This window comes from Bos javanicus, chromosome 26 (assembly GCF_032452875.1).
Source record: "Bos javanicus breed banteng chromosome 26, ARS-OSU_banteng_1.0, whole genome shotgun sequence".
Taxonomy (NCBI): Eukaryota; Metazoa; Chordata; class Mammalia; order Artiodactyla; family Bovidae; genus Bos; species Bos javanicus.
The window spans coordinates 50,667,944-50,690,329 of NC_083893.1; the positions used below are offsets into that span (position 1 = coordinate 50,667,944).

The window sequence follows — 22,386 nt, forward strand, 5'->3', positions numbered from 1 at the left end:
CGGCTCACAGGGCCTCCCCTAGGAACTCTGTCCTTCGCGGGGCCACGCACACGGGCTGTTGGGCTCCTGCCTGTTGAGGGAGCCACTGACTTGTTCTCTGCCGCCTCTGCTTCGTCGTTAGCTTTTATCTCCTCGTGTGCAATTTCCTAGCCTTTTTAGCACAAGCACAGTTGAAGATCCTCACGAGAATAATCTACCTGCTTTCAGTCAAATTAGAGGCTTTGTTTTCTCTATGTACCCACCAACTGCTTTAACACTTCTTATAACGTTGGACTAAGTTTGATAAAGCAATTATTCTTCAGTGGAAAATTAAAAAATATGGATGAACGATTTAAAAAATCCACTTAAAGCACTGAGGAGCGAACAACTCGGAAAAAATGCCAGGGCCACGACACGCAAGAAGGAGGGTGTCAGATGTGTGAACCCAGCGTGTCGGGGCTGTGAGCCGGGGCGTCGGCTGACGCCGAAGCGGCGGGGAGCCTGCGCAGCACCTCTGACTTTCCTCTGTTGGGTGGAGTTGAGGGGCCACTGAAGCCTTAAGGGCAATGAAGTAAAACAGCCCTGTCACATTCAAGCCCAGTGGTGTTTGGGTGGTCTGGGAAGCACGTGGTTTTTTGAGGGGCCAATAATTGATATTCCTGATGAGGCCGCTCAAGAAAGGGGGTGGAGGGAGACAGAAATATTTATAGACTTAACAGACACTAGAAAGATAATAACAGGATATTAAGAACAACATTATACCAGTAAATCTTATATTTTATATTCACTGGAAGCCTCCTACAAAAATACAACCCACCAAAATTACTACAAAAGAGAAATTTAAAAATCGAAAGTGTTCTGTAACTATTAAATAAAGTGGATCCATAATTTAATATCTTCACAAATAGGTCTAGGCCCGGAAGTCTTCACCAGGGAATTCTTCCAAACAATTAAGGAAGAAATAATAGCTAATTTTATACAAATTCTTCTCAAGAAGAGCTTTAAAAAGGAACACTTTGGAACTGACTGAAAGGTCAGTGTGATGCTGTAAGAAAATATGACACGTGCATCTGGTCTTGCTCCTGGTTCCAGCACTGAGCACCTAGAACCCTCTCACCCCACCCGAGTTCACACCCACGAGGGGACTCCTGGCCGTCCCTGTAGACCTTCAGGAGGCAGACTGGCGGCCAGAGGAACCAACCACATGGCAGGACAGTGAGACCCTCGGCCTGTCCCCCGATACCTGGGGAGGGGAGTGGCTGGAGGTCAAGTTAGGAACCAACGGCCCACAAGAGGACTGGTCGTGCCCTGTCCTGGAACCTACGTGATGCCCCTATGGGACGGGCTTGGAGAGCTTCTGGGCTGGTGAGCACGTCCACCTGCCAGGAGGGAGGGGCATGCTGGCCCCCAGCTCCTTGGGGACAGACACACTCCCGAGTTTGGGACCCTCCAGACCTGCCCTGCAGACCTCCTCATCGGGTTGTTTGTATCCATTACAACATTCTTTATAGCAGACCAGCATATCTGCTAAGTAAAGTTTACCCAAGTCTGGGGGCCGGCGTAGCAAATATCAAACTTGGGGAGGAGCCTGGGACCCCAAATGGTGGCCACACTGGAGAGACATGTGGTGGCCTGGGGACCCGATGCTCATGACGGGGGTCTGCTGGGGCAGGCCTCGAGGGAGCCCTGATCCTTGGGGGCCACACTGACCCGGTGGTTAAGTGTCAGAGCCGAGTTCAGTGAGGTGGTCCCCTAGCTGGTGTCCCCGGGGGTGCTGGGCACTGGCTGTTGTGTGGAAACCCATGTGCCTCGGGTCAGAAGCATTGGGAGCAGAAAACAGTTTGGAGTCAGTATAACTTCTCACCCCATCCTGACAAGCATGTGGTGTGAAAGGAAAACTGAACACCAACTTTTCTCATCAACATGGAGACAAACACCCCAAACAAAACATTAGCCTGTTGAACCTGATGATAAATGAAATGAGTAATACATCTCAACCAAGTTGAAGGAATGAAAGAGGAAAAAATTATCATTTGAATAGATGGAGAAAAATATTTGATAAGAATCTATAGCTGTTTGTGGGGCTTCCCTTGTGGCTCAGCTGGTGAAGAATCCGCCTGCAATGCAGGAGACCTGGATTAGATCCCTGGGTTGGGAAGATCCCCTGGAGAAGGGAAAGGCTACCCACTCCAGTATTCTGGCCTGCCTGGAGAATTCCATGGACTGTATAGACCATGGAGTTGCAAAGAATCGGACACAACTGAATGACTTTCACTTTCATAGCTGTTTAAGCTTAAAACTCTTAGCAAATAGAAATAAAGGAACTCGTTTAACCAGTGAAGAACATCTATGAACCTCCAACAGCATCAGTCACACGGAGTCTTGCTAAGACCAGGAGGCCTCGCCACCTGTGGTATTGAGCTGGAGGCAACCAGGCAGGTAAGATGAGGCGAGGGAACAGTGTCACCATGCCAAATTAGGGAAGACACTTGCAAATGAAATGCAGATTTTGCATACACACATAAAATCCAAAGAACCTATGGACAAATTACCAAAATTATCTGGGAGATGAGACAGACACAGAGGAGAAGCCGCGTGCGCACAGAGGCAGAGCGGGGGGCCTCACGGCACACACTTGGGAGCCCAGCTGCTGGCGGAGGCAGGGAGGACCCTCCCGGGCGCCAGGGGGCAGTGCGGCCTGCAGAGCCCTTGACAGCAGCCCAAGTTTTGAACCCGTGCCTCCGGAGCTGTGGGGAAGACCCTTCCGTTGCTCGGAGCACTCAGCAGCACCAGACGCCCTGGCGTGCAGCTGGACCACAGGCGCAGGGGTGTGGTCTGCGCGGGGAGCATGCAGCACAGGTGCCCGCGGAGGGGCCTGGGGCCCGACACCCTCTGGGCCCACAGAAAGCCCAGCAGGCAGGATGCGGGGACGCGGGCCTGGGGGAGAGGCGCTGAGTCCACTCACCGGCTTCTGCATAGTTGACGAGTTGATGGTAAAGTCACTCTGATCCTGTCTGAATACAGATATGACTTCTTCAGGGCAGGCATAGGAAGCCCACTCTTCTAGGCTTGAGGGCAAGTCTTCGAGGCATTTGCCAGGAGCAGGGCTCTGGAACTGCAAAGCAAGAAGCCAGGCTCTGCTTTGGGAGGTGGAGCTGGAGGCAGACACCCAGGGGGCCCCGTGGGAATAGAGGTCGTGAGCCCTGGGCAGGCAGCCCCTCTGGGGATGGGTGTGGTGGGGCTCCCTGGAGACACCCAAGCCACAGATGACAGCTGACACCACTTCCCACAGCCACTCGGAGCCTTGTGCCCTGGACATGACCCCCACCCACACATCCCAGCTCAGCAGGGCTGCGGGAAGGAGGCGGGGTGTCTCCTGAAGCCCCAGTCCGGCAGGATGGCCAGGGTTGGGGCAGTCCCTCCAGCTGATGAAGTGACATGCACAGGCCCCCAAGGGACGCAGAGAAAGTGCTGCCCTGCCCTGTACGGCCAGGGCTCCGGGAAAGCAGCTGATCACCAGGGCGAAGCCAGACCCTCCCGTGTCAGCCTCCTGACACCTGGGGCAGGGGCACTGAGGCCGCCCCACCTCCCAGGGCAGGAAAGCGGACAGAGGAACCAGGGCTCCTCGGCCTTCGAGGCCCAGCCTCTGGCACAAGGGCCTGCAGGGGCGCTGGGGTGCAGCCTGCCCGCCCGGAGGGTGCGGTCACCTGCTTCGGGTCCCTCCCCTTGTCTCTGTCCTTCTCCTTGTCTCTGTCTCTGCTTTTCTCCTTCTCTTTTTTAGGCAACAGCAAGTGTGAGCTTGCTACCGCTGAAATTCTACTTTCTGAAGTGGATTTTCCTGCTGTTGAGAAAGAAACCTGTGAAAAGAAATCCAAATTTGCAATGCTAATGTTCGACTGCAGCAGTGAAATGAAAAGACGCTTGCTCCTTGGAAGAAAAGCTATGACCAACCTAGACAGCATATTAAAAAGCAGAGACATTACTTTGCTGACAAAGGTCCGTCTAGTCAAAACTATGGTGTTTCCAGTACTCATGTATGGATGTGAGAGTTGGACCGTAAAGAAAGCTGAGCACCGAAGAACTGATGCTTTTGAACTGTGGTGTTCAAGAAGACTCTTGAGAGTCCCTTGGACTGCAAGGAGATCCAATCAGTCCATCCTAAAGGAAGTCAGTCCTGAATATTCATTGGCAGGACTGATGCGAAAGCTGAAGCGTCAACACTTTGGCCACCTGATGCAAAGAACTGACTCCTTGGAAAAGACTCTGAAGTTGAGAAAGATTGAAGGCAGGAGAAGGGGATGACACAGGATGAGATGGTTGGATGGCATCACCGACTCGACGGACTGAGTTTGAGCAAGCTCCAGGAGGTGGTGAAGGACAGTCTGTGGGGTAGCAAAGAGTCGGACATGACTGAACGACAACAATGACAGAGCTGGGTTTCCCTCCCCCCATGCAGATCTGAGGGCGGGTTGAGGACCCTACGGCTGGGCGTGGCCGGGCCGTGAGCACTCAGGGGACTTCCTCCAGGACTCTGGGCCTGCAGATACGCGTGGCTGACCCTTCAGAAGGGTTTGTCAGTTCCTAAAATAAATTAACGTCTTCAATGAAGAACACACTCAAGTGACTTTTAATGGTTCTCCTAAAAGAACTGCAGGGGGTGGGGTAGGGGCATCTTGCAGACAAGGATGGCCTTCCTCATCCTTCCCGCTGCCAAACGCCGATGGCCCTGCTGTCCCCATCACATGGCTGGGGGCGGGGGGCGAACTTGCCCCAAGAAGAGAGGCCTGTCCTGCTAACGCTGTCCTGCTGGGGGTCACAGCCCAGGGAGGTTCCTGAGAAGACGAGGCCACCAGGAGCTGCCCTGGGGACCCTGTAGACAGGCGGTAGAAAGGAGGCTATGTGAAGGGGCACAGAGAAGGCTCTGGAAGCCCAAGGGCAGTGCGGTGGGAAGGAAGGTGTTGAGGGTGGTTAGGCAAAGGCGCTGGCCTGAGTCTTGCAGAGGAGGAAGCCCCCTCAAGTCTCCAGAGCCGGGGGCAGGGGGCGCTGGGTAGGAGAGGAAGGACGTGGTCCCAGGAGAGACCAGGACCCCAGGGAGCATGGCAGGGGCCTCACCTGCCAGATGCGGTGCAGGAAGGCATAGGCCATGAGGCAGTAGTCCTGGTGGCCAGCGCCGCTTGGGGTCACCACCAGGGCCAGCAGTGTGTAGGCACGGGCCAGCGTCTCCAGCTGCCGCACGCTCTGCAGCTCCTGCAGGGAGGGGGGCCCCGGGTCCCCCGGGCCCTCCAGGGCCCCCAGAGTGGACGCCGGCTTGTCTGAAAGACAGGGCACTGCTGGCGTCCCCACTGACTGGCCCAGGGCCCGCTGGCCCCCAGCCCAGGGCTGGTTCTCTTCTGGAGGGGGCAGCGCCCCCCTCCCAGGGCTCAAGGTCAGCCTCAGGGACAGGCCTCCCAGGGCTCCCCTGGCCTGCCTGCAGGGACACTGGCCACATCCCAGGCTGGGGTAGGGGTCTGGGCTCTGGTGTGTACTTGGAGCCCCCCGCCCACCATGGTTCCCTCTAGCTGGCTGAGCTGGGCATGCAGACACACCCAGAAGGGGCTGGACACCAAGCGTATAAGCCCTTGAGCCTCTAGCTCCTGCAGACAGGAGGCGGCCCCTCTCCCACCCTGAACTCTGCAGGCCTAGGAAGCGGCCGCCTTGGGGCTGGGAATGCTGGCCAGCGGCCCTGGGGCCCTCTGCTGCCCGGAGCACCATCCTCCTGGGGGCGGGTTCCGCCCTCTGGTGACGGCGCTCACGCTGGCCCCCGAGTGGGCACCCAGAGCAGCTGCTGAGCGGCCACACCACACCCCCCACCACCTCCCTGAAGCAAGTTCTGCTCAGTCCGTCAGCCGCCAACCTCCCTCACGGCACTGGGCTGGGCGTGCCGGCTGCACGGGCCCTAGTGGACGCAAGGATGGGCACCCAGCGAGCGTGGCGGGGTCCTAACCTGGGCAAGCCCACAAGGAGCGTGCCTGGCAGGGGGATGTGGGGACGGCGGTGCCCAGGAGCCCCCAGTGGCGGGTGGCCCACCGCCAGCCAGAGGCACCCCTCACCTGTATCCACATTCACGGCCCCCACGCCGGCCGGCTCGGGGACGCCCCCCACCGGCTGCATCCTCAGCAGGATGTCGATCGCCCACTTGAGGTGGAAGATCACGTCTTCCAGAGGGAACTGCTTGTAGTACAGCCACTCGCTGAACTCCATGATGTAGTCCACCTTCTGCCACTCACTCTCTGGCTTCTTCGGGATCCAACAGAAAAGGCTGGAACACGTGGCAGCCGCGCAGCAGCCATGCGGCCGCCGCAGAACCCACCACGGGCATCATGTTCCTCCACTGTGAGAGCAGAGGGTGCCCACCAGGCTCGGCCAGACCGCCATGGGAGATGGGCAGCAGGGTAAAAGCCTGGCAAGTGTCCCCGGCCTCCGCGCCCTGTGGACGCCCCACGGCCCGCCCGCCAGGCCCTCTGCAGGCCCCCGTGCCCCTCCCGCCCACCCCTGGGGCAATGAAGGCCTCAGGGGCTCCCTGCCGGCCTTCTGACCTCGGCACGGGGGCTCCTCCAGCGCGTGGCCCACAGGGCGCGGAGGGCAGGGGAGGTACTGGGCCCAAGGCCTGCAGCTCAGACCCGACACTGGTGATCACTCACTGCTGCAGGATGGCAGGCGCTGCCCCCCGCCCCTACCCTGAGGAGCCTGCCCGCCCTTCACCTGCTGGGCCTCAGACTGGGCCCCACACCCTGCGCCTAGGAGGACGCGTGGCCGGAGGGGCAGGAGTCTGAGGGCAGGGGCAGGCGGCCAGGTGGAGGGGACGCAAGGGCAGGATGGACCAGCCTAGGACGTTGCGGGACACCACCGTGGGGGGTGCTGAATGGGGCATGGATGGACCCTGAGCAGGTCCCCCCTCATTATATGTGGGCAGACGGCACTAGAGGGCGGCCTGGAAGCCAGGTGACACATGACCATCAGCACAGAGAAGGGCTCAGATGGGGCCTCAGAATGGCCATGGTGGCCACTGGTGGCTTTGACAGGAGCTGTTCAAGACAGGTGATGGGGATAAGTGGCATGGAAGAGAGAATGGTCATCATTTCAACAGTGGAGCTGGGAAGACTGGGAGCCACAGACCAACGAACAGAGCAGGACCTCACGTCACACCAGATACAAGACTCAACTCCAGATGGAGCAAGGACTTAAACATGAGAGCTGCAACCATGACTCCCTTGGAAGGAAACGTAGAAATCTTCATGGCTGTGGATTACACTTCGGTTTCTCAGGTACAAAGCTTAAAGCACAAGCTCCAGCAGCAGAAAAAATCCATTAATCGGACTTCATCAAGATGATAAACTTCTGTGCTACAGATGACATCATCAAGAAAATGAGAAAGCAGCTGAAAAGACAAGCTACAGAATGACAGAAAATACTTACAAATCATGTATCTGATGAGGGACTTGTATCCAAAACACACAAAGAATATCTACAACCCAACGATAACTAAATGCTGGGCTGGATGAAGCTCAAGCTGGAATCAAGATTGCCGGGAGAAATATCAATAATCTCAGATATGCAGGTGATACCATCCTTATGACAGAAAGTGAAGAAGAACTAAAGAGCCTCTTGATGAAAGTGAAAGAGGAGAGTGAAAAAGCTAACTTAAAACTCAACATTCAAAAAACTAAAAAAACAGATCATGGCATCCGGTCCCATCACTTTGTGGCAAATAGATGAGGAAACAGTGGAAACAGTGGCTGACTTTATTTTGGGGGGCAGATGGTGATTGCAGCCATGAAATTAAAAGAAGCTTACTCCTTGGAAGGAAAGTTATGGCCAACCTAGACAGCATATTAAAAAGCAGAGACATTACTTTGTCAACAAAGGTCCATCTAGTCAAGGCTATGGTTTTTCCAGTAGTCATGTATGGATGTGAGAGTTGGACTATAAAGAAAGCTGAGCACTGAACAATTGATGCTTTTGAACTGTGGTGTTGGAGAAGACTCTTGAGAGTCCCCTGGAGTGCAAGGAGATCCAACCAGTCCATCCTAAAGGAGATCAGTCCTGAATATTCATTGGAAGGACTGATGTTGAAGCTGAAACTCCAATACTTTGGCCACCTGATGCAAAGAGCTGACTCATTGGAAAAGACCCTGATGCTGGGAAAGATTGAAGGCAGGAGGAGAAGGGGACAACAGAGGATGAGATGGTTGGATGGCATCACCTAGTTGATGGACATGAGTTTGAGTAAACTCTGGGAGTTGGTGACAGACAAGGAGGCCTGGTGTGCTGTGAGTCGCAAAGAGTCCAACATGACTGAGTGACTGAACTGAACTGAACTGAATAATAAGTGGACATACGACCAAATTAAAAAATCTGCAAAGGATCTGACATTTCTCCAAAGACATGCAGATGGCCAACGAGGGCATGAGAGGATGCTTGCTATTAGTGACTAGGGAAATGCAAGTCATACCAGTATTCAAGTAGTTAGAGAGTCATCACGTGGCCTGGCAGTTCACTCCCAGGTATGTGCCCAAGAGAATAACTGCACACGCATCTGTGCAAACTCCTGCACACGTATGTCACAGAGCTAGTAAGTGGAAGCAACACACAGGCTGGGGACACAACGTCCACCCACAGGATGGAAGGCTGTCCAGCCGCTGGGAGTGAAGCCCTGATGCGCGCCTCCACAGACAAGGCCCCAGGAGGGCGGCCAGATCCAGAAGACCTGCCTGCCTGCTCCCATCCTTGTGACTCCGGCTCCCTGGGGCTGGTGGGGAGGTGGGGAAGGACAGGATGCCAACCGACCTGGGGGTTGGGGGTGCCAAAGTGTTCTGAAACGGACTGAGACGGGGGCTGCACAGCCCTGCAAATTTACGAAAAGCTTGGCCAGTGGCCCCCCAACCTGGCCTTGGGAGCCCTGGCCTGGCTTCAGGAGCGAGGTGCAGGGGCGCCCATGGCCACTTGTCGGGGAGCCAGGCCTCTGCTTGACCACAGGAGCCTGTGCTTGGACCCTTTCCTGGGGGACACCCCAACCTGACAGAGCTCAAATCGAGGGGCCTGCCCCCCCCAGATCTCCAAGTGCATCGAGGGGAACCTGTGTCTTAGCTTCTGGGGGTGCGGGCTGTCCCCAAGGACCCCCAAACTCTGCAGAGCCCTGTGTCCTCCCTGACCCACTGGCCACCGCCCCCCCCCACCGCAGCCTCTCAAGGACCACGTCCCTTGGGCAGGAGGACGGCGTCTCAGGCCTGGCTCTGCCCCCTGCCCCACTCTCCTCCCAAGGCACCGGGCGCCTCCCCAGCCTGAGCGCGGGCCCCCAGCAGCGCCCCGCCAACCTGCAGGGCCTGGATGGCGTTGTGGTAGCAGGCCAGCTCGCCGTGCACGCTCTTGGAGTTGAGGGCCAGGCGCTGCCACATGAGGGCCAGGTACTCCTCGCTCTGGTCCCTGAACTTCTGGATCTCCATCAGGAAGCTCTGGCCGAGCTTGGCCTTCACGATGACCATGTGTTTGAAGATCAGGCTGAAGAAACGTCAGGGAGAAATTAATGCCTGAACGGTAAAAGCCGCAAACATATAGAATGCACCTGAATGGGTGTGTTTGTCCATGTTCCCACTTACAAAGAGAAAACAAAACAAAAGCTGAGTGTCTTGGAGATGGTGTGTTGCGCTGTGTCTTGTTAATTTATCATTTGTGTGTGTTGAGTGTTAAATCCCTTCTCTTCTTGTGCTGAGTTCTTAGAAGGGAAATAAAACCACCAGAGGAAAGGGGAGAGTGAAGGCTGTGGGGGAGGCACCCTGGAGGCTGGGGGGGAACCCTGGGGGCTGTGGGGTGGGCACCCTGGTGAGGGCTGTGGGGTGGGCACTCTGGGGGCCTGGGGGGCTGGGGGGCACCCTGGGGGGCTGGGGGGCACCCTTGGGGGGCTGGGGCGCACCCTGGGGGGCTGTGGGGTGGGCACCCTGGTGAGGGCTGTGGGGTGGGCACTCTGGGGGCCTGGGGGGCACCCTTGGGGGGCTGGGGGGCACTCTGGGGGCCTGGGGGGCACCATTGGGGGGCTGGGGCGCACCCTGGGGGGCTGGGGGGCACCCTGGGGGGCTGGGCACTCACAGGCGGTGCGCCGTCCGTGGCAGCACCTGCATGGCCTCGTCCAGCACCTTGAGGCCACCCTCCCAGTCGTCCTGGTCGGCGTGGGTATGGAAGAGCAGCCCGTAGAGTGCGGCCCGAAGTGTTAGGTCATCCTCAGTCCCTGCAGTGGGAGAGGGGGCTCAGGGGGGCCTGGGAACACCAGGGCGTTGGGTGAGGGTCCTGGGAGTGGGGTGTGAGCAGCTTGAGGCGACCCCACCCAGGCGTCTGCAGGACCAGGAGCCCCAGGAAGCACCGGGGACATGGCCGCCAAGGCCACCTGCCTCAGAGCTGGGCAGCGGGCAGGACCACGTGTGCATCCAGCCACCACACACTTGCGGTCTGCGAGCCTCAGACACGCACAGGGCTGCCCTGCAGGGTCAGCCTCGGGGCAAATGCCTCAGTCCTTTTGGGGGCAATGGCTCAGGGGTCCCCGCTGTCCCTAACCCCCCACAGCCTCATCTCCTCCAGATGCCCCGCTGCCCCCGCTCCCCAGGCTTCCCCAGCCTTGCAGGCCCAGGGTGGAGGCCGAACCCGGATCTCATGCACCACTCATGCCACACAGCATGGTGCTCGCTGCCTGGGCCTCAGCCCCAGCCAGCCAGTCAGTCAGTCAGTGAGTTCAGTCAGTCAGCCAGTCAGTGAGTTCAGTCAGCCAGCCAGCCAGCCAGCCAGCCATCCAGTCAGTCAGTGAGTTCAGCCAGTCAGTCAGTGAGTCAGTCAGTGAGTCAGTCAGCCAGTCAGTCAGTCAGTCAGTGAGTTCAGTCAGTCAGTCAGCCAGTCAGCCAGCCAGCCAGTCAGTCAGCCAGCCAGTCAGTGAGTTCAGTCCCTTGGTCATGTCCAACTCTTTGCGACCCCATGAATCCCAGCACGCCAGGCCTCCCTGTCCATCACCAACTCCCGGAGCTTCTTCAAACTCAAGTCCATCGAGTTGGTGATGCCATCCAGCCATCTCATCCTCTTCTCCTCCTGCCCCCAATCCCTCCCAGCATCAGAGTGTTTTCCAATGAGTCAGCTCTTCGCATCAGGTGGCCAAAGTACTGGAGTTTCAGCTTCAACATCAGTCCTTCCGATGAACACCCAGGACTGGTCTCCTTTAGGATGGACTGGTTGGATCTCCTTACAGTCCAAGGGACTCTCAAGAGTCTTCTCCAACACCACAGTTCAAAAGCATCAATTTTTCTGCGCTCAGCTTTCTTTATAGTCCAACTCTCACATCCATACATGGACCACTGGAAAAACCATAGTTTTGACTAGAAGGACCTTTGTTGGCAAAGTAATGTCTCTGCTTTTTAATATGCTGTCTAGGTTGGTCATAGCTTTTCTTCCAAAGAGCAAGCGTCTTTTAATTTCATGATTACAGTCACCATCTGCAGTGATTTTGGAGCCCCCCAAAATTAAGTCTGTCAGTGTTTCCATTGTTTCCCCATCTATTTGCTGTGAACTGATAGGACCGGATGCCATGATCTTTGTTTTCTGAATGTTGAGTTTTCAGCCAACTTTTTCACTCTCCTCTTTCACTTTCATCAAGAGGCTCTTTGGTTCTTCTTTGCTTTCTGCCATAAGGGCGGTGTCATCTGCATGTGTGAGGTTACTGACATTTCTCCCGGCACTCTTGATTCCAGCTTGTGCTTCCTCCAGCCCAGCGTTTCTCACGATGTACTGTGCATAGAAGGTGACAACATACAGCCTTGACGTACTTGACGTACTCCTCTCCCAACTTTGTGCCAGTCTGCTACTCCATGTCCAGTTCTAACTGTCGCTTCCTGACCTGCACACAGGCTTCTCAGGAGGCGGGTCAGGCGGTCTGGTATCCCATCTCTTTAAGAAGCATCCACAGTTTGTTGTGATCCACACAGTCAAAGGCTTTGGTGTGGTCAATAAAGCAATAAAGTGGCCTCAGCCCCACTGTCCCTCAAAGCAGAGGCCCCTCAGCTGGTCCCAGATGCTCAGGCTGTCCTCTTTTACATCAGTGAGCATGGAGCTCTCTTTCCTGTGTTTGAATCACTAGAGTGAAGGGGTGAACGTGCCCAGGATCCTGCCAGCACGTCATCCGGCTACCAGCTAAGAGGAGCAGCAACTCCCACCCCCCAGGCCCCAGGGGCTGCCTGAGCTCCCCTTCCCCTCTCCCCCTCCTGTCACTGCTGGGACGGAATTCACAGGGGCAGGTGGATTTAGGTCACGACCAGATAAACTGGCCAACAGCTGACACGCAGGAACCGTGTGGGTTCTCCCCAGACCTCAGCCAGTGCAACATAGAGCCACACGCCTGGGCCGAGAGGGCACCTCGCAGTCAGGGCTGTTTGTTACTGCAGCTCGGCGTCTCCTAACCTGACTGGTGCAACTGCTCAGGCATCACAGAAGTGTACCATTTAGGGGCCAAACTGGTGCAAATACCTTTCCAGTGTTCACTTTTTAATCTCCTGCATTTCTCATTATTCTCTCGTCATTTAAATTCTCATGTATCTGAAAGTGTGCCTTTTTGACCACTCTAAACTTTAGGAAGTAATCTTTCCTCAAAACACTGCTTTGCTCAGTTCTAGTTTCTCGTTTTCCCTATAATTTGAATGTTTACAGCTGCTAACACTGTAGCCATCTGATGTATATTTCAGCACGTGGAGTAAAGTGTAGCCGGGGCGCCGGGTGCGCCAGGGGGTACAGGTTCCCCCGCAGCCCAGCTCCTCGCAGGTCCTGAGCGTCTGGGCTGCCGTCTTCATCTCCCCCGGCCGCACCAGCAAACAGCCTGAATGGCTGGGTCTAGAGCTCAGCTTAATAATTACACACAGTCACATTCTTGTTCACTATTTTAAATCAGAGTTTCTCTCTCACAGGCTCCGCAGTGCCTGAGGGAGCGGCTGCTGCTCGAATCCACGTGTTCAGCCTTCCCAGTGTACACCTCGGCCCCTACGCTAACAAGGATGGGCTACTCTATTTTTTAGCAGATAGTCATCTTATCTTAGAAGTAAATTATAAAGTATTTACTGTCTTAAGATCACTTTTTCCCGCAGAAATGTACCTCCACGTTTCTATGGCTATAGAAGTGTGAGGTACCTGCCAGAACAACCCAGAGAGCAGACCCCAGGGCTCGGTTTCCTCGTGAGCACAGCGAGGGTCCCTGGTTGTTCGCAAAGGGCCCGCCCCGTGCCCACCCTGTGTTCCGCGCTGAACGGGCACTACGTGTGCTTATGGCCATGACTGTGCCAGCTCTACAGAGACTCTAAAAGCACAGGCGCTTCCCCGCCTACAAACCTGGGAGGAAATTCCCTTCCGTCATCCCTCCACTTTGGAAGTCGGCCGTGGGCCACTGGTGCAGAAGCAGTGTCCCCCCTTTCTCCTGAAGTAAAAACAGAGTAACAACACAGACGTCAAAGCTGCAGTTATTTCATCAGTTTGCTTTTCATTTGGCTCCATATCGAATTATGGAAATCACAGCTAAATTTCTGAAATACCAAGTCCCAAGAAGTGGAATCACATTTTGTTCCAGTTCAAGGTTCAGTGACTTAGAACCAATGCCTGTGTGTGACTTAGAACACACAGGCACACACACATATGCACAGACCAGCCCCTCAACATAGCTTATGGCTTTTAATGACACAAAGCATCCGAAGCAGCTTTCCAGCTTTAAATCAACGGGATCAGGAGCACATTAGGAAAACTTACGGGACACGACAAAAGCAGGGCTCAGGGGAAGACCACTGCTGCAAATGCCAGCGTTGAGAAAGAAGACGGACCTCACCAACAACCTAACTTTACACCTTAAGGAATGTGGGGGAAAAAGCTAAATCCAAAGTTGGGGGTGGTTACTAAATATAGAGCACAGAAAATAACAGGGAAAAAAATGCAAGATCAACAAAATGGACAGACCTTTAGCTAGACTGACGAAGAAAGAAGACACAGGTTAGTAAAAGCAGAAGCGAAAGTGGAAACGACAGCACCAGCCCTGCAGTGACAGAAGGAACTGCCGCATCCACAGACTATCAGTCAATTAGCAACTCTATTCCAACAAACTAGATAACACAAAAGAAACAGAGAAATCCCTCCAAACACTCAAATCGCCTAAGCTGACTCAAGAAGAAATAAAAAATTTCAACAAACTTCTAACAGTAAAGTCTGAATCAGTAATCAGAAACCTCCCAATAAAGAAAATTGACAAGATGGCTTCATGGGTGAATTCTACCAAACATTTAAAAAAAGAACCACACATATCCTTCTCAATTCAAAAACCCGAAGAGGAAGGAATAGCTCTTAACGCATTCTATGAGGCCAGCACTACTTTGACAGGGGGTCCCGGTAAAGACATCACAAGAAGAGAAAATGATACATGAATATCCTTTATGCATATAGAGGCAGGAATTCTCAACAAATACGCTGCCGAACTCAAATTGAATCCAAAAATATGGTAAAACATTGTTCACCATGACCAAGTGAGCTCTACCCCAGGAACACAGGGTAGTCCCACATAAAGAATGCATTAATACAAGGAATAAAGGAGAAAACCACACGGTCATCTCAACTGATGGAGAAAAGGCCGTTGACAAAATCCGAAATAATTTCATCACATCTCCCAGAAAACTAGGAGTGGGGGGAAACCCCTCAACGCAATAAAGCTATGAGAAGCTCACAGCTGTGCGGCGCTGAGTGCGGGCCACTGAGCCGCTCCCTGGGCCCCGACCGCCCTGCCACATGATGACGGGGCAGCGGGGAGGCTGCGCCCCAGGGGCCCCAGACGCCTTCCGTCCCCCGGGGGGCCTCCCTGGGCCAGCGTGGGCTGTGCCCCCGGCCTGCCTCCTCTCCGCTCTCATACTGGAGCTTTCGGTGAGGGGGCGGGAGGCCGTGCAGCCCCCTGCCTGCCCCGCTGCGGCCTCAGCGATGTCACGCCCCCGCCCCAGGCGGCCGCCGGGTTCCTCGCCCTCCCGGCTCCGCGGCGCCTGCCTCTCCCCGGAGGCGGCAGGACGAGCGGCGCCCCAGCACCTGCTTCCTGGCCTCCGTCTTGTTGATGATGCTGATGAGCCTCTGGGTGGCGCTCTTGCACTTCTTCCGGCTGCCGGCGGAGGACAGCAGCGGGAGCCAGGTGTTCCAGTAGTGCCGGGCGGCCAGCATCACCAGGGCGCTGCTCCCTGCGATGCCTGCAAACCTGCGGGGAAGGCCTGGCCTAGACCGGCGCTGGCGGTGGGAGCCAGGTCAGCTCCGCAGGGCCTGGACGGGATCCTCCGCAGCCTTGCTGTGACCGCTCACCGCCCTCCGCTCCCGGTTTCTTGGGCCCATCCCAGCTCAGCCGTTCATGCCGCCTGGGATCCTGGGGGTGGACTGGGGATCGCTGCACGGGGCAGGAGATGACCCTGGCCACAGGGCCCCCGGGGAGGGGAGGGCCTCGGGGACAGTCCCACAGAACACCACGCGCCGTGGTCCCCAGCATCTCCACCCACGGCGAGTGGCCCTCGAGAGCCGAGGCGCACCTGGCGCTTTCAATGAAGGCCTTGGCGGCCGCCAGGCGCAGCTGCTTCCGCCCCTTGAGGTTCTCCATGATGCTCCTGCCCTGGATGCAGGCCACCGAGCTCAGCATCTCCGCCAGCAGCTGAACTTCCACCCTGGAGACAGACAAGCGCCTCGCTCACAGGAGGCTCCCGGGAAGGTGCTGCAGAAGGGGAGAGCCCCAGGAGCCGCCTGGTGGGGGAGGGTGCTGGGGGCATCCAGAGTAAGCCGGTGAACGTCCTGGAACCAGAACTAACCTCTGAGTCCAGCCAACCCGCAGAGTCATGAGACAGAATCATAAACTGATGTCTGAATGGCTACTTTGTAGGGTGTCTTGCCCGGCAATGTGAGTGGAAGGAGGCCCCGCCCCAGGCGAGGTCCGGCCCTGCGGGAGCAAGGGGGCCCTGTCCCCAGGCCGCAGAGCAGGCCTTGTTCAGCGGCCTTGGCTCTGCGCTGAGAACTGAGAGCCTACAGTTCAGACTCTGCAACATCAGGTGCCACGAGCCCTCTCCTCTCAACGGCTCGTGCACTCACAAGACATGCATTCCTGCAGCTTGGCCTGGGGGCACCAGACTCACTCCAGGAGAAAAGCACTGGTTCCTGGGGAGACCCACCTCCCCATGGCCGGGACACCCTGAAGCCAGGGACCTGAATGCAGGAGCCGCCAGCTACTCGGCCACCCTGTCCATCAGGAGTCCAGGGGAGAAGGAGGCTGCTCCTCGGCCTGCAAGGATCAGGGTCTGCAGGGCCCCGTCAAGTCCACTCTAGGGATGAATGGCAAGCTGGCTCCATCCCCCGGGAGGTGGGGGAGAGCCCACCCGAGTGGGCCTTGGCATCCTGGAGACCTGAAGACCAGGACAGGGTCCTTGGGGAGAGTCTGTCAAGGACAGCTGGGTGACCTGCTGAGTGTTCTTTTCTTCTGTCCGCCACTGGAGAAGAATGTTGACATCTACAGCTGTAATTGTCATGTGTCTAATTATTTGATTTCTGAAGCTCTGCCGTTATATACACACTTAGGATTTTACATTTTCTTGCTGATTGAACCTTGTCTCTGATCACACTTCCTACAGCCCCACCAGTGCTCCTTACACCCGAGGCCGGCAGAGTCCACCTTCTGCCCCCTTAAACTGTTCCTCTATGTCTCTGTATTTGGAGCGTCTCTCTTGAAAACGGCTTCCAGATGGGTCTTGCTTTTTGCGTCCACTGGGGTAACCTCTGCCTTGTACCTGAGTGTTGGTCTGTTGACTTTAATACCTTCTTTGACGTGCTCAGGTTCAACCTTCCACTTCACTGCTTTCCTTTTGTCTCGTATGTTCTGTGTCTTTCCACCCCCTTTTGGGTTAATCGAATATTTGTTAGTATCTGACTTTATCTTCTTCACTGGGTTTTCCATTATAAGCTTTTCTTTTCTTGTGTTTGTAGTACTTGCTCTAGTGATCACAGCACACCCTTCACGAATCACAGTCTGGTTAACTGATGTCACGTCCCTGCACCGATGACAGGAGACCACCACACGCGTGTGTCTCTCAAGCCCACTCTCTGTGTAGGCACCGTCACACACTTTACTTCCACATTTGTCAACAATCTCATAGCACAACATATATTTGTTTTAAAACAGCATGTGCCTTTTAAGGGCTTCCCAGGCGGTGCTAGTAGTAAAGAACCTGCCTGCTAATGCAGGAGACATAAGAGATGCGAGGTTGATCCCTGGGTCAGGAAGGTCCCCTGGAGAAGGGAATGGCAACCCACTCCAGTCTTCTTGCCTGGAGAATCCCCATGGGCAGAGGAGCCTGGTGGGCTACAGTCCACGGGGTCGCAACGAGTCAGACATGACTGAAGCGACTTAGCACAGCACACAGTTGAGTGTCTTTTAAGGAACTGAAGAGGGGAAGAACTGTGCACCCTCAGCCGCTCGTCCACCACTCAGGCGTTCGTCGCTGCTTCCCGAGCGGAGTCTCCATCAGGGACCACCCTCCTTCATGCAGGACAACCTCCTGAGCACACTGTGTTCCGCGCTGGCTCTTCTGGGGATGGAGTCCCTCAGTTTTAATGAATCTAAAATGTCTTGATTTTGCCTCCATTCACTGAAGACTATTGTTGGTGTACACAGAGTTCTAGATTAACCAGGCTTTTGCTTTCTTACCCCTTAAAATGGGCTACATTGCTCCCGATGAGGACTCGGATGAGGACTCGGGCCTCGCCCCTGTGTGCCGTGTGTCTATTTCCCTCCCACCTTCCTTTCTGGGCTTGCCTGTCACCTCTGGGTGTGTAGTCCAGCGATTTGACCACGATAAATACAGGTGCGGTTTCCTTTATATGTTTATCCTGCGCGGGGTTCACTGAAAATCCTGGATCTCCATGTCGATATCTTTAATTCAATTTGAAACAATTTCCACCTTGCCCTCTGACCTTCCAAGACCCCACCTGCACTGGTGCGGCTGCAGCCCCCTCCCCCGAAGGCGCTGCTCCTGTTTTTCAGCCTTTCTTCCTGTACTTCGGTTTCCATGTCTGCTGACCAGTGTCCAGGCCCTCCCAGTGATGTGTCCATGCTAGAGATCATACTTGTCACTTCTAGAGTTTTCCCTAGTTCTTTACTGTAGTTCCCATTTCTTTGTTGAAATTCCCCACCTATACACTAATTTGTCTATTAAAATCCTTTCTTGTATTTATAATCACTGTTTTAAGTCCACCGTCTGCTGACTCCACCACCTGAGTCACGTCTGAGCCTGCTGACCGCCTTTCCTCCTGGGCCACACACGTTTTCATGTTTCCATGTGTCTAGTGGCTTTTGCTGCCATGCTGGGCACTAGGGGTGGGGGGCTGTGTTGTTCAGAGCGTGGCTGAGATAGCCTTCTTTAAAGGGAGATTGGGTTTCACCCTGGCAGCCGGCAGCCAGTGAATTTCCTTGTGGCTCATCCTTATCCGACTGAGATCTGGGTCAGGCTTCAGGGTATGTCTCGCAGAGCCCTTACAGCCCTGCCCCTAAGGCCTGCTCTTCCTAACAGGGGAGGTTCAGGGGGCACTCCCTGACTCCTGGGTCGGCCCAGGAACTCCCTCATCTCTGTCACTGGCTTCTGCCAGGCATGCATCGCGCCTTCTCTCCCCAGGAGCCTCCTCCCGCCCCGCGTCCTGTGGGGTCCAGCCGCCCCGGCAGCCCCTGGCTTTGATCTCCAGCCCCCTCGCTGTTTCTTCTGTCCGGGCTCCTCCACCTCCCTACCCCAGGCAGAGGCTGCACGTTCGGGTCATGTCTGATGGACTCTTCCTGCAGGAAGTGCTGCCCTGGGCCATCTGCTGGCCAGTGTCTGGAAACAGATGTTTCATGTATTTTCTCAAGTTTTACAATTTTAATAGCAGAAGCATATGAGATCCATTATGTGTCATGGCTAGAACTGGCAGAAAAAGTGACTTAAATTCATATAAAGACCCAACAGTGATGATGATTATGTTAAATAAAGACGCTAACAAAGTAGAAAGGTAAGCCATGTTGGTTTACTTTAGGGGTCCATGTGAAGTTTGTATGTTACATTAATAGGATAAACATGAAACTGATTCGGGTAATTACACACTTGCCCTGGAGGAGGGCATGGCAACGCACCCCAGTATTCTCGCCTGGAGAATCCCATGCACAAAGGAGCCTGGCGGGCTGCCGTCCACGGGTCGCAAGAGCACAACCGTGTGAGCCCCACTGTGTGCCATGTGTCCATGTGAGAATACTGGTTGACTAGTAACTGCACTATTTTTCACCAAGATCTGAAAACTATTTGCACTACTGTTGTGAAATGCCATCATAAAAATTACTCTGTGACCAATTCCACAGTTTATATAACTTGCAAAATAGAAAAAAATAGCATAAAATTTTGAAGTGTGTGTGTGTGTGTGTGTGAGTGTATATATATACACACACATTTTTTTAAGGTGAATCATTTGCAGCACATGCCACAGGGCTGAAGTTGATTGAGGATCTTGCTGACTAGGGCCAGGGCCAGGGCTTTGAGCGGCCAGTAGGGTCATGTGAAGTGTGGCCCCCCTTTAGAGACCGCTGGTCTCTGCCTCTTCAGCCTCCCAGCGCCAAGCTCCAGGCCTGCACGCAGCCGGTGCTCACTGTGGGTGAGGGAAGGGGCTAGTCCACGGTCAAGCCCCAGGAGGGGTGGCCCCACTGAGTGCAGTGACACAGGCCACCACGAGAGGGCAGCAGTAGTCTACAAATGAGTTCTCACAGGTCTTTAGTGAAAACCAAACTTTCAGTCTCATATAACCTGCCCTTTATTGCCATATGTAAACATTTATATTTATAGCCTAGTTTATTACGCTAGGAGTTGCTGTTTTAAAATGAAACTCAATTTAAGAATCTCTGATGAAACAAAGATGGACGGGCGCCCTGCCACTGTGGGCCTTGAGAAGCCCTGCCGTGCCTGCAACAAGCACTGACGTCAGCCTCATCAGTCGCTGAGGACAATGCAGCACTGACTCTCCTCGTAGCTTTTTCTTTCTTTTAAAATCAGCTTCTGAATTTTTATCACGTGGCACCTACTACGTGGTTAAGAACTTTCCACCCAGCACCCAGTCTGCTTCCCAGCAAGAGCTGACCCCACTCTTCAGCTCTCCAAAGCGGGAGGTTTATGAATTTTACACATAAGCGACAGAAGTCTCACCATGGAGAACACAGAGTATGGCCTCCTCAGACCGTCCTCTGCCCTTTTCCCGACTTACTAACACACTGGCCCTGGCGTTGCTTTGATTTCCCCTTTATTATCTCTGTACCTCGGAGTGCCCCGCAGACCTCCAGGGACGTCCCGCTTCCAGCTCCCGACGCGGCCTCACCCCGTCCTCTCCCCACTGCTCAAGTATGTTAGCTGTGCTTTCCCTGTGTTTTTGTGCTGTTAAAACTGGTAGCCCTTACATTTTATTGGGTAGCCATGGATAAATCTTGTCAAAATGCTAGTCCTAACACAGAAATATCAATAGACACCATGATGATGTCAACGTGTTTCACTGAAGAGTCAAGCAGTATATTACTTTCCTGTTTCCTGGCGTTTCCAATTGCCTTTTCTCCCTTCTTGCTCCTCTGGTCCTGCCCCTACATCCTGGCAGAGGTGGCCCTCAGCCAGCAGCACAGCTCGGCAACTTTTCTGGATTCAGTCTCTTATCTGCAGCCCCCGACATCTCTTCCTTTTTTGGCTTACTCCCTCATTTTTCCAGAGTGTATTCTCAAGTAACTTTCTAGAAACAGATGTATGGCAAATACGTTCTCTGTTTAAAAGTAACTTTCTTTACCCGGATGCCTGAAAGTTTGGGTGAGTTAGAATTACATGTAGAAATCTACTTCCACTTAGACCACTCTATTTTCTTTTAGCTTTAACTGATGGTTCCTGAGAAGACGGTTGCATTTCTATTTCCTACTTCTTTGCAGATAAGCTTCCTTCTAAAAGCTATAGGATATCCTTCTTATGACCTGACTATTCTGTGATGCATTTGGACGTGAGTATCTCTTCAATCTTCTCACTGGCCATAGTGTTGGAGAGTCAGTCGTGAGAGTCAGCCCCTGCTCAGGGAGCTCTCCTGCGCCACTCTTTCCTTAATTCCTCTCAGGAACTTCTTCTTCCCTCTTCCTGTAATCCCGACAGCTGGGTGCTGGGTCTCCAGTACAGTCCCCACACATCCTCCGGCTTTTTTGACACGTTTTCCATCTGTCCTTCTTTATATATTTTCTGAGAGATTTCCTCACACTTCATCCTCTAGTTCTTCACTGACTTTACTTTCACTTTCAGAAATTACCTTTCTAATTCTCAAGAGCTCTTTAAGCCGTTTCCTTCTTATTCCTTCTCCATAATAAGTAAGTGTTAGTCATTCAGTCGTGCCTGACTCTTTGCGACCCCATGGACTGCAGCACACCAGGCTCTTCTGTTCGTGAGATTTTCCAGGCAAGGATACTGGAGTGAGTTGCCATTTCCGTCTCCAGGGGATCTTCCCAACCCAGGGACTGAACCTGGGTCTGCTGCACTGCAGGCAGAATCTTTACCAACTGAGCTACAAGGGATGTCCTTTTCCATAATACCATATTTTAATTTTTAAATGTTACATCTTCTCAAGATATTGGAAACTATTTACTTTTTTAATGTTCATTCAGATCATCAGATGATCTGTGGAATGAATCACAGAGGCCTCAGCCACAGCTGAGTTGGGCCAGGCCTGTGGGGGAGGTCCCATGCCCCCATGCACCTCAGTTACCCCAGACAGGAAGGCGCCACCACCACATGCCCAAGATAGGAAGGCACCCCCACGACACGCTGGGGACAGGAGGGCGCCCCGCCCACACGCCCGAGACAGGTGCCTCTACTTACTGTGCAGATGGAGGCAGAGAAAGTGCCTCCGCCCCTCCCACTCTGTGACAGCCCAGCCAGTAGAGGCGGTCACAGCCAGCCAAAAGGAAGCCTTCTGCGCTTCAGACCCCCAGCTCCCCCAATGACCCCGGTCACTGCAGGCCCTCCCGACACCCCTTTTCCATATAAACGCAAGCGCCCCTCCTTGTTTTCTGGATTTTCTGTCATCCATCAAAGTTTGCATTTACCGAATGCAATTCTTCTGCTGTTCCCTGAATGAACCTGCCTTTCCTGGGAGATAGCTGGCCATTATATTATTATGGCACTCTCATCCTAAGCAATTTTCCTTATTTCTTCCTGTTGGTGTTCTCTTTAAAGCTGAAACCTTTTAAAACTCTGAGAAACCTCAGTTCACGCGTGATGAATGCGGCTTATTTGCTGATGGGCACAGCTTTACAGTGGTCAGGGGACGCCAGTG

General features: G+C 54.3%; 1 protein-coding gene across 1 annotated transcript in view; it reads right to left on the reverse strand.

Moving 5' to 3' along the window:
- Positions 1 to 22,386, reverse strand: part of CFAP46 (cilia and flagella associated protein 46) — a 94,520-nt gene that overhangs the window by 36,565 nt on the left and 35,569 nt on the right. The window contains exons 23-31 of the mRNA XM_061403917.1: positions 15,573 to 15,704; positions 15,088 to 15,250; positions 13,366 to 13,450; positions 10,102 to 10,240; positions 9,333 to 9,516; positions 6,096 to 6,255; positions 5,092 to 5,291; positions 3,687 to 3,836; positions 2,945 to 3,094 (exon numbers count right to left, since the gene is read on the reverse strand). Of these exons, the coding sequence (XP_061259901.1) occupies positions 2,945 to 3,094; positions 3,687 to 3,836; positions 5,092 to 5,291; positions 6,096 to 6,255; positions 9,333 to 9,516; positions 10,102 to 10,240; positions 13,366 to 13,450; positions 15,088 to 15,250; positions 15,573 to 15,704 (1,363 nt within the window). The remainder of the gene's footprint in view (positions 1 to 2,944; positions 3,095 to 3,686; positions 3,837 to 5,091; positions 5,292 to 6,095; positions 6,256 to 9,332; positions 9,517 to 10,101; positions 10,241 to 13,365; positions 13,451 to 15,087; positions 15,251 to 15,572; positions 15,705 to 22,386) is intronic.